The following is a 12,424-nucleotide window of genomic DNA, read 5'->3' as shown; positions in this document are numbered from 1 at the left end:
TGAGTGCCAATTGAAACACCGACCACCCGCGTATGCATGAACTTTGTGACTAACATTGATGCATTTATTGGCAGAAATGTTTTCTATAATGAAAAAATAAATACCCACATCTGTATCTAAATGTAATAAGTTTCTTCCTTTTCACCATCAGCAGAATAAATAATGTTGCTTTGAAAGGGCACTTTACATGGGGCTGCTTTTAACTAAAATAAACAAACGCTGCTGCAATCACACTAAATATTAATGGTACATTTTTTATTTATATAAATTTAGTAGCAGCAGTGGTTGGCAAATTTGAAGCTGCCATTTAAAATGCAATTATTAGCAATATTACAGAGACATGCAGAAAAACATCAAGAACCCTAACAGATTGTACTTAAGTCACATACGGTATCTCCACGGAACATAAATGCACTCTACATTGTGGAGCGATCACATCAGCGTCTACTGAAAGGCAGATGCTGCATCACTCGGCGCTTCCATTCATCTAAGCGACTGCTTACGTGCTTGTTTTTGTTACAAATGGAATTCAAGTAGACTCTACAGTGCTGCTTAGCAGAAGCTAATACTGTGAGCTAATGCTAATAGTGCAGCCGACAAAACCCAGTGCAGATCTATCAGCCAAGCAAGATGAACTTTAAACTGAATTGACTGTGGCACACATTTTCGATGTTTAGGTACATCTAGCCACCTCTCCATCTCTCCAAACGACTAATTGGGGCATGACGTCCAGAGCAGGGTTGTTACAGTTTTGTGTTTTTCATTCCAGTTTAGTTTTGATTTTGTTTAGACTTTTTATTTTTCATTCAGTTAGTTTTAATTAGTTTTCAGAATACATTTTTAGTTTTTATTAGTTTTAGTTTTTGGGAAAATGCTTAGTTTTAGTTTTATGTGATGTGGTATATTTGTCAGGCGTGAAGTATTGCGCATCAAAAACTAAAAAAAAAAGATAACATTTGAAAATGTTATTAACTTACTAGTAATAATGCTGAATAACCATTAACAAATAAAACAGTTGACTTAAACTTGCAGTGCATTAATGCTGCTTCTAAAGTCAAAATGGAGACGAAACACGCAACATACTCCAAATGTTGATAAACTTAGCAGTTACAGTCCAGCGGATAAACGATATATGCCTGTGAGTATTGTTATATTGTCTTTCTAGATGTGTTGCTTCACATTTGTGATTGAATATCCGTTGCCTTTGTGTCTATGGTGTTTACTACCTTATGGAAACTTTTAGCTAGCATGGGTAATGCAGTTGTTTTTCATACACAATGTGTGATTTTCTTTGTATTATGTTGTGCTTAACAGTAACCTTTAGCTGAGAGCAAAATTTTGGGAAAAATTGTAAGGCAGCATAAGGCATGAGTCAAGAAATTACAAGCACTTTATGCAGCCATTTGAACAAGTCACAACACATTACAGTTTTTCCAGGAAACACAATTACTGAATGCAAAAAAAAAAAAGTTTGTTGCAGTCTTTACCTACTAAACATCAATGGGAGATAACGTTAAGGTTTGAAGAGGTAGGAGGTTACATTCAACTCTTCCACTCATTTTCTCATTTGACTCATTATTCATTCAATTACCGTTTAACAGGCTCCAATCCAATGGGGAATAGATTAAAAAAATGAGTCAAGGGGCAAAAAAGAAAAAAATCTTGCAAGTTTTGGACAGGGTTACTTGGTGTACAAGTGGTTAGTACATTAGCCTCACATATATCAGATCACAGGTTTGAATCCGAGCTCAGTTCTTTTCGGAATATTTGATACCAACTAGCTGAGCAGTCCGCTCCGGGGGCGGAATGGAATGTTTTTTTTCATTTTTTTTCTTTAAGGGGGCGGAACAGGGTCGTTGGCTGACAATTTTTAAGAATAAGGCCGGTGGGTCGAGGTCGGAACCGTACCGAGATCTCAGCTGGATTGCGGGGGACTGACCGGCAAAAAGGGTCAAGTGCCCAGCTCTGCCAACAACTAAAATGGTTGGTGCAAGACAGTTTTATATTGACAGCAACCGAAAACCTGACGAGAATATATGATCACTCATTCACTTTTGAGACATATGATTTATTTAATGTGCGGGCCACTTAATGACTCCATCAAGAGTTTGGTAAAGAGCCATTTTAATTTGAGCACAGTGAGGCTTATAAAAACAAATCAACAAACAAAAAAGTTGAAGCAACAGTTACATTATGCAAAGTTGAATTCATTGACCATGTTTCCTACTCGACTTCCATTGTCCTTATCATAGTTAGAGATTGTGAGTGGCTGATGCTCCAAACAACAAACATACCAAAATAAGGGTGAACGTTTAATTGCATTTCTAATATCATTGTGACTTGATAAAACAGGATTTCGGAATCACACACGTTTTGCCTTTCCTTATCGGAATTTTAATTGACATTATATAGTTGCCACCAACATCAACACAACAGCATCCCAAAACAAACCGCTAGTTAATTACACTTACTTTGGCCCCCATATACTATCACTAACATGTCTGATATCGTTTCTTTCTTATAATAAACATGAATTGCTCGTTCCCAGGGAGAACGGTGGGTGACTGGTTTGCACAACGGCCTCACAGTGCAGATCTCGTGGGTTTGATTCCGGCCTTCCAGCTTGCATGTTCTCCCCGTGCCTGCATTGGTTTCCTCCAGGTACACCAATTTCCTCCCACGTTCCAAAAACATGAATGGTATGTTGATTGGACACTTTAAATTGTCCCTAGGTATGAGTGTGAGCGCGGCTGGTTGTTTGTCCATGTGTACCCTGCGATTGGCTGGGAACCAGTTCAGGGTGTACCCCAACTACTGCCTGAAGTTAGCTGGGCTCCAGAACCACCCGCATCCCTTGTGAGGAGAAGCGGTAGAGATTATGGATGGATGCTTGTTTTCAAAAAATCCCAAATAGCAATTCCATTATTTTCCATAATCGTTCAGCCCTAATACCACAGAGGCTCATTACACGTGTCACTCTCAATGTGCACACACACGCTCTGTCCTATCACATCTATAGCTCAAGGCTGTAAATCTAACTGATTTCAAGCTGACAAACTTGTTGACCTCGCAGTCGAAAGCCACAGATGCAACAATGTGTTGCTTGTTTGTGTCAGAAAGATAAAAAAAAAAAGTCGATGTCCATGCGCGAAACGCGGCCAGGAGACGTTGACTTACAGTGCAGCTAGCAGGCGCAGATAACAAACAAGAGCCCTCCGCTCATCTTTCTGCTTGTTTAAAAATCCTCCCCAGCCAACACCGCTGAGCCCACCCGCCTCACCTCGGCCCCATGAGGACCTCAAAGCGCCAGCTCATAAAAGTGACAAATAAATTTGACTCTTTTAACTCGCACACTGTTATCAGCTCGCATCGAGGAGCCGAGCAATTGCCATCACGCTGCAAGGGAGCCACTTTCCCACCGTACGCTGGAAATGCACCGAGCCACTTCCTGTGAGGTGACACGTGGCGTGACAGCAACCCCAACGGTTGACAAATTAATACGTCTTCTGGGGGTTAGAAACCACAGCCTCCTGACATAATTACTCTAATAAAACATACTTCCAATTGGAAACAATAGTATTACTCCGTTACCAGTAAAACAACTTTAACGGGGCAGTCACAGCGTTAAGAAGCAGCAAAATAATGCACATGGCTGGGCGATTAATCCATTTTTCTGGTTAATTCGAGTTCATTTGTCATGACGATTTTTAAAAATCATCATTTAGTGGCTTCCATAGTTCAAAGTGTGTACCCCTGTTGAGTGCTGGTGACAACAGCAACATGCTTTTTAGCATTGATAATTTATCCAGTCTCTTCTTTTGAATATTTTCCAACCCAACCAGTGACTATTTTGAAAAAAAAAAAAAAATGCAACTTCAAACTATGCACGAAAATGCGCAGGTCTCGCGTCATACACTAATGCGCAAGACAAGTGGGAGAGTAAAATGCTGAGCATTTCCAAGAGCATGGTGCTCATTTCTATGATGCAAACTGGTAATTCATTGACACATTGCAAACTTTTGACTCGACGTATGTGCATCCAAGCCGCAAATACTTAACAGAAATTGTCTTGCCACACCCGCACAACTCTAAATGAGAAAAGAGTGAGAGAGAGCCGGCAACAGACACACGGACCAGCCAAGACATGCAATTCAACTGTGCATTTCTGTAAATGTTAAATTGTTGAACTTTTAAAATGATTACTTCAATAAGAATCATGTTTTTATTTAAATTAAAACAATAGAATTAAAACAATTTTATAGACAACTGACACTATATATGGGCACAAAGTATTTTCTTCTACCTGGGAGGCCGTAACAGAAAATAATTGTGAGGTACTGCCTTAGACGCATGTGACTTTAAGATTTGACCTTTTTCAACCTCGAATCTCAGATTCGCTCTTTCAATTGCAGTTTGATTGCTAGACGACCGCCAAGTTCCATCTGCAGTTCGATCGTTGAATTCATATTTTCACCCTTGCCATCACACAAAGTAACAACGAGTTCTAAGATGAAATGTTCCAGCATTTGCACAGGTCTCGCGTCATACACCAACTCTTTATTTTACGTGATGTTTGGGGGTTATTTCACTGCAAATTTTGGTGCAATAAGAGTTGGAAAAGTTGAGCAGTCTTCAATTTATATCAATGAGGAAAATTTGTTGCTGCAGATGCGTATATGACCTCTGTCCTCACCGGTCTTCAACTTGCATCCGCTTTATCCACATAAGCCTGATATAGCACAACTGACCCCCAAAATCAGCATCACAAATTTCAGTCACAAACACATACGTTCCTATAAATGTTATCTAAAATTCCTAAAACGTGGATGTAATTGAAGGAATGTTGGCGGTGCTGTGTAAACACGTCCAAGGGTAAAAACAACAACAACAACAAAAATAGCATGAGAAGTTGCGCGGCATGTGTTAAAAGCGCCACTGTGCGAGAAGTCAAAGCGGAAGAGGCCAAAGCTTCAAAGCGTCCAAAGGCGCCGACCGCTTTCGCTTTTCCAAAATGCACACTCGCAATTTCCTGCGGGGAAGTCAAGTGGCGAGCTCTTAAATTGACTTCAGCAGCACGCCGGGTATCTGTTTGAGGTTTCAGCGAAGGAAAATATATCTACTTCCTAACCTCTTGAACCTCGTGTCTAAATCTATCTATACAAGTCATATGATAAAAGTACAAAGTCTTCAATACAGCTACACAATCTAAGTTGTAATGAGAGCCATGCTGTAGCAAAACTAAAGCTTCTACAAAGATAAAATGTATAAAACCAAATTTATTTCAGTTTAGATCAAGATTGCTCAGTCATCCCAATTTAAACGAGTCATTGAAAACCCAACCAAAAATGTTCAGATGGCGAATTTCATTTGATTCAGATGCAGGGTGCAAAACCAAAATTTGATACACACGAAAACTTATCCACACTCCGCATTTAATGCTTATGTGTCATGCTAAAACCCAACCAAATATGTTTAAATGTATGTATCGCTGTGTCATTAATCCAGTTCGAATGCAGGATGGAAAACCAAATGTAATCCACATCTGATATAAGATTTGTTTGAATTGTCACTTCAAATGTCATCATAGCAGACTCCTGAAGACATGTTCTAATACTTATATCTCTGTAAAATCATATTCCTACGGGGATCATAGAAAGAATTTATAAGTCTGTATCTAATCCATATTTAGCTGTCAGCAATATTAACCTGAAAACCGCATTGTACATCGTATCCGTCAAATTGTATCTGATTAGTAGCAACCTCAGAACCCAATGCTGACCTTTGTTATCCAACAGACTCTTATATAACCTTGGTGGAGTTCTGCACCTCGTCAATCAAGCTCAACAAGGAAAGAAATTGCCAACTAAATCCAGCACAGACAAAAGCGGACGGAACAAAGTAGAAATACCAACAACAAGACACCTACCTGGAGAAGCTGAGCGGGTATGATGTCAACACAGCCGTGTTGGGGAGCCCATCGTTGGCTCTTTGCATCACGGTGGCGCCGCCATACCCATCCCCTCGCATCCAGCTCTCCCCCAGTGAGGGCAGGTTTGAGTGCATGACAAAGGGCTTCCGGTGTTGTTGGCCCATGTTGGGCGGTGTGTTGTTTCTACCGTGGTAGCCAGCCTCGTCCACGCTCACAGACGAGGACATCGGGGGTCCTAAATGAACCGATCCCACGCCTCCCTGGAGACACTGCGACTGGCAAAACACAGGCTCCTGCTTCTCCTGCTTGACCTCACCGGGACTACAGATGTGGGTGAAAGAGTGGTCGGGGTTCTCTTCCTTGATGATGACGCTTGAGAGAAGAGACGGAGGCTGCTGATACTGGTGGTGAAGCTGGTGCTGCAGAAGGTGAGGCTGCTGGAGAGGAGGGTGGAGCACGGCATGATGCTGCTGGCCGGTGCCGTTCGTGTAACTGTTCCCGCCGTTGCCCATGGGAACTTGCACCGCTTTTGGCAAGCCTCCGACAGGTCTGCTGTCGTCGTGCAGGATGTTATCCAAGTGAGCCACTTCGGAATCCAGCTCAAAGTCGCTGATCTCTGGCAGGGATCCCGGAAGGTCCAGGTCTTTCCAAAGCTCGCTGTCTTCAATCAGGCGACTGCCACCTGTCAAATCACAGGAAGCTGCGGAGGGAAGTCCGCCGTAAGATCCCAATTCTTTATCCAGAGAGAAGTCTCCTTCCTGTTTGATGTGCTGGGGGAAAAGGTCAGGCAGAGGAAGTTTTCCCAGGACGGAGGAGTTAATGACAGATGGGGATGCGTTGTCAAGATCAACAATATTCTGGTTCAGCAGCGCCATCTCTTCCTCCATGTTAAACACATCGATATCCTGCTGCCGTTTCTCTAGTTTGACCATTTTCTGACCAATTGTTCCCGACCCTTCAAACAGGGCCTGATGCTGCTGGTGGGTGTCGAGGAGGCTTCTGGGTTCCAGCTGGTCTTTGGTTCCACCCCCGTTTGGGGCAATTGGGTGCAGCACGCCGAGCAGGGAACCAGTGGCGTCAGCTGCCTCTCTGCATTCTCTGGTACCCAACTCCACGAATGTCAGGCAGTCGTCTCGATTACTGTTGCACTTCAAGACGCCCTGATCCATTTTGTTCTCTTGACACAGCAATGGGGGGCATTCGCAGAACAGAGAGAGAGCGAGAGGGATAGAGAGAGAGGGAGAGAAATGAAGACATTATATTAGTAGGGATGGACACACCGTCTAATGGATTCGATTTTTGGTAAGAATTCTGCCAATGGTGTGGAATTTATTGTCGGTTATTTTGTGTCCTGAAACAATCAAGGGTAAACTGCAGGCATTTTTAAGGAAGGGCAATAAGACAGTCGTTTGCACATATAATAAACATATAGTAATGACAAATATTTGCAAAATTTTGTTTGCCTGGTGTTGTGCTCAGTGCCCATGAGGGGGCAGTACTATGCAGATATACATGATACACAAAGAAGAGTTTCACAATTAAGTGAATAAGATGCACTAATAATCAGTGGTTCTTCCCGGATGCCTGTTATTACTGCCCTATCATCTGTCAACATGTTCTGCTGTATCATCTGTGATCAAAGCTGTTGCTTACAGGGTTATATAAGTCACAACATTGATTTTGGTTTACATGGTAGCATTGAGCTAGCAGACTTGCTTTAGGCAAAGATATGTCTGTGTATGAAAGACATAACGTGTAATTATCTTTGTTTTATGTTTAGTTTGACAATATCCTTGAACTGGGAGTGGCAATGTATGTATGCGTGTGTATGTATATATATATATATATATATATATACATATACATATACATATACATATACATATACATATACATATACATATACATATATATATACATACATACACATATATACTATCATAGATTAATTAGTACAATAATTCTGACTGAAATGCATATATTGTAACGGCACCGCCTTATTTTTTGAAACGGTTAATAGATTTAATGATGTTGTAAACATCGCATAAACAATGAACTAACAGCAATGAACATAAATGTCCATACTCTATATCACTAGTTCTCATTTTCTACAACCTACACTGCTAAACCAGATATGGATGTTTTTGGCATGTGGGAGGAAGCACAGGAGAAGATGCAAACTCCAGAGCGGAAGGCCCGAGACGAGATTCAAACCCCAACCCCCAAAACTGTGAGGCAGTCATGCTCACCATTAGACCCACCGCGGTGCCCGGACAATTCACGCAATAAAATAACATTTCAAATGGATTTTAGCCGACGGAGGACTTGGTCATATGAGCACAAACTACATCTGCAAGGACACTGCCTTGCACTGAAGAAATGTCAATACCGTCAAAGAAGCCATTTCCTGCCCTTACGCCCACACCGGAACAACATGGCAGCTTCACAAATGGCACACAACAAGCTGACCTGATTTAAAAAATAAATAATGACAGACAGACAAACAGACGACTTGGGCTTGTGCAACATACAGTAGGTAACTGTAATTGTTTGCTAATGTTTTGTCTTTGAAGGGAGACCCCCCACCTCGGATGCTTTGGTCCCGTTGGCAGTCACCACCACGTGTCCTGTATTCAACACACATTAACCTACGCACGCAAGGGCCTCTAGTGCCTTTTAACAGTGGCTGTCTCCACTTGCAGGAGAAGTGCACGTTAAGATGAACTTGATACGACAAAATCGCCTGGGATAAATACTTTGGTGGCAGTAGGCATGGGCTGGTGTCGGATTCTGACCGTATCATAAACCCTGAGAAAAACTATCGCGGTTTCACACTGTCACGGTTTGCAATCCCAGCTCTACAATGCATTATTGGGAAATGTTAAGCTAAATAACTTCTGTCCATTGAACAAGCTCTTTGGTAAACCGAACAAGTAAGTGATTGAATTCTTTAAAAATAAAATAAAAAAAGAACTTGTTTTGTTAAGTAACTTCAGAGCAGAAACAAACTGATGTTAGCCATGCTAGTTAGCAGGTTATCAGCGTTGGTCGTGAGTTTGTAGAACTTATTTCACTTTATCGCAAATATTCATTTCAAGGCAGCGTTATTTTAATTATTATTTATTTATTTTTTTACATTTGAATGTGAGGAGTAGCTACTCCTAAGCTCTTCTCCATATTGAAAAGGAACTTAAAAGCAGAAACGAACTGTTAGCCATGCTAGTTAGCAATTTAGCTAACTCTTGTAGCTAGTCGCAAACGCATATTTGTCCTACTTTTTGTGACATTTAAGTTTGTTGGTGTTGAGAGAATATTCTCATATAAAACAGTTTCCTTGGCTTAGTAAAGAAGAAACGCTTTAAGTGACAAACCATATAATAGGATGGCCCAGTGGTCTAAGGCGCCGCGTTCAGGACCCAGTCTCCCCAGGAGGCCTGGGTTCGAATCTCGAATTTCCCCATTGTGGGACTAATAAAGGCAATATTATTAATAGAAATGATTCGCTGGAGCTGGAGCCCGCCAGTCACTGTGACGGCAAATATAATACGGACAAGACTCGAAGCCTCATTGGATGAACTTAGTTGTGCCTTGAAAGTGTGACATATGTTAAAAGCAGCGGTTTTTTTTTTTTGTACTTCCTTTCATTCTGCCGCTGTTTGGGACAGACTCAAAGCCTCGTTGGATGAACTTAGTTGTGCCTTGAAAGTGTGCCATATGTTAAAAGCAGCGTTGTTTTTTTTTTGTACTTCCTTTCATTCTGCCGCTGTTTGCTATTGTGCTGTTCAAAAATGTGCCAGGAGAGGTGTGAGAGGCTTTTCTCACAACAAAAAGTGGTGCAAAGCAAGGAATTACAAATATTGAGTATGGGTATTTACTTTTCAGATGAGTTTTTACTCTTGACTTTTAACTGATATCCAAATCGTCTACTTGTTATTTAGTTTTAGTTACTAAGTTCATAGTGTTATCAAAGCTCACACCAGCGTAAAATGTGATACATTTCAGTCATTTTTTTTGTGACTGAACTTATGATTGATATTACATTAGCATTTGGGTAAAATGCCCGTGGGCCAAAGGTTGCTAAAAAATGTTCACGCGATATCAGGCATAACATATTGGCTTGTGTGTTTGTAATATTTTTACCAACCTGTCATGTATCTTAATAACACAACAAAATTATTTGGAACACCTCCCAGTTTAATGCAATGCAGCAGTGTACAATGGTTTATGGCTCTGATATGCATAGTGTGATATAGGTTGGCATGTCTGCCTAAAAATTGGCCCTGGGTTTGATTCCATTTCTATCATTATCTATGCGTGTGAATGGTTGTTTGTCTAGACTAGTCTATGTCCTGCGATTGGCAGGCAAACCAGTTCAGGGTGTCTGCTGGAATCATTTTCAGCTCATCCAACTCTAATGAGGACAAGTGATATAGAAAACAGACAGATGGATCACATTAGGGCAGCACATTAGGGCAGCACAGTAGGGTCTAGTGGTTAGCACGTCTGCCACACAATCTGAGGATGGGGGTTTGAATCTTCCTCCCACATTCTGAAAACATGTTTCTTAGGATAATTCAAGACTTTTTTTTTGGTCTCATGTGCCCTGCGTTTGACTGGCGACCATTCCTGGGTGTCTCCTGCCTCTTGTCGCAAGTCAGCTGGGAAATTAATGGTGACAAGGGCTGTACAAAACTAATTGCGCTTAATATTGTGTCCAAGTACAGAAAACAGTTTGGGCCACTAGGCAAGACGAGGTTGTTTTATTTATATAGCACATTTCATACACAAGGCAACTTAATGTGCTTCACACAACCATAAGCACCACACGTAAAAGCATTTAAAAACATACAGCTGTAGACATTCAAAGACATAGGCAAAGAGAACAAAAATAGCTTCCCACACAATTGAAAACAAACGATCTGAGAGAATGAGCAGCTTGGATAATGGATGGTTGGGTTTAAAGGTCTTTAGAAACAAAGTAAAGAAATAAAAAGTACAATATCGAATTTCATCTTTGTCTATGAAATTGATTTTAAAGGCTTAAGAGACTTTGATCAAAAGGTAGCGGGGGGGGACTAATCTGGATTCAAAATCACTCACACTGACTTCACTTCTTTTGGCATCTGATGCCATTAGCTTGTAGCACAACAGAGAAGTGCTTCTTTACCATGTTTGCTTTGAAACTTGGACTTGCTAACTGATCCATGGCTGCAGACCTCAGAGCCCTACTCGGTGTATATTCAATTAGCATGTCCTTAATGTAGTCAGAACCTAAACTATTCAGTGACCACCACCAGAATGTTAAAATGTATTCTACAGTTGACTCGTAGCCAGTGTAAAGTCATTGGGACTCAAAAAATATCTTTTGATGGTCAGAACCTGAGCTGTAGCATTCTGAATAAACTGCAGCTGGTTGATACTCTTTTGATGGAATCCAGTCAGAAGATTACTTACCTAAAAGCATGGCTAAGCATCACCTGTTCTGTTTGGAGCATGAAACGCTCTAGTCTGGATACGATTTACGACGTGTAAATGGTTGTTGTACTTTCACACTCGCTGTTGCAATGCATTTTGCAGAAGTACGTCACAGAGGGGAATATTTAAATACGAAATGTTGGGGTTTCCACGCTTACATTACATTGGATTGGTACGCAACATTAGCGCAACCTGTTGGCTGTCTGGCTCTACTGCACCAATCACACGCCTTTGAGCCATTTTGAAAGCAAGCTGTTGCTTTCGCGACTCCAAACTACGCAGTCAACATTGCAAGGTGACACTTCTTTTTACGATTAAAAGCGGTAATATGTGGAGTTGCAGCCCAGAGAGTAGCGCTTACCTGCTGTTTGGAGAGGATGCAGCCCTCCGTTTTAGGTCATGTCCTGTCAAAACTCAGTGCGAAACAACGAGGAGTGACGCAAAGTCGAAGCGGGGGAACCGTGGAATAAAAATCATTTCGTGCAGGTGACTCGGAAAAAACAACGACGGAAAAGAAAACAAATCGAGGAAATATTCCTTGATTGGCAGCAACTATTTGGTAACTAAAGTAAACAAGGTCGAGGCATCCGAAGCCGAAAACCTTGCTCCACTTTTCTCTCTTAGAAGCAGCAGGCGGGAGGAAAAGAAATCCACAGGCGAGTCCGACAGATCCTCTAAAAGTGTAAAAGTGTTGGCCAGGGTAAAGTGGCCGCCGAGCTCGACACGCACGTTAAAGTTATATAAGGGCGAGCGACCGTGGAGAGCGGCCGCATTCTGCCGCGAACTCCGGGTAGGCAGGGCGGACAGTTGAAAACGTCAATACCGTAACGCGAAAACATTTTCCGCTCGCGTCGTGTCAAAGTAAATGCGATAGAACAGGAAGCGTTGCAACCCCACGTCTCGACACCGTGTTTGAAACTGAACATACATCGATTCTTCACCTATGCAAATGCAGAACAGCGGCATATATTATCATACGCCAAAACTCGGTTTTGCTACCGGAACGCTAATAAAAATCAC

General features: G+C 41.6%; 1 protein-coding gene across 2 annotated transcripts in view; it reads right to left on the bottom strand.

Moving 5' to 3' along the window:
• LOC148319819 (glucocorticoid receptor-like) overlaps window positions 1-12,193 on the bottom strand; it is a 54,007-nt gene extending 41,814 nt beyond the window's left edge. For both annotated transcript variants that reach the window (XM_088280272.1, XM_088280273.1), the window contains exons 1-2: window positions 11,766-12,193; window positions 5,927-7,106 (exon numbers count right to left, since the gene is read on the bottom strand). In XM_088280272.1, the coding sequence (XP_088136398.1) occupies window positions 5,927-7,098 (1,172 nt within the window). In that variant the 5' untranslated portion in view covers window positions 7,099-7,106; window positions 11,766-12,193. The remainder of the gene's footprint in view (window positions 1-5,926; window positions 7,107-11,765) is intronic.
• Window positions 12,194-12,424: the final 231 nt, after the last annotated feature.

Source organism: Idiotropiscis lumnitzeri, chromosome 17 (assembly GCF_059441095.1).
Source record: "Idiotropiscis lumnitzeri isolate Australia: NSW breed Sydney's pygmy pipehorse chromosome 17, RoL_Ilum_1.0, whole genome shotgun sequence".
In the NCBI taxonomy this organism is placed as follows: domain Eukaryota; kingdom Metazoa; phylum Chordata; class Actinopteri; order Syngnathiformes; family Syngnathidae; genus Idiotropiscis; species Idiotropiscis lumnitzeri.
This window is presented reverse-complemented; position numbering and strand designations above follow the sequence as displayed.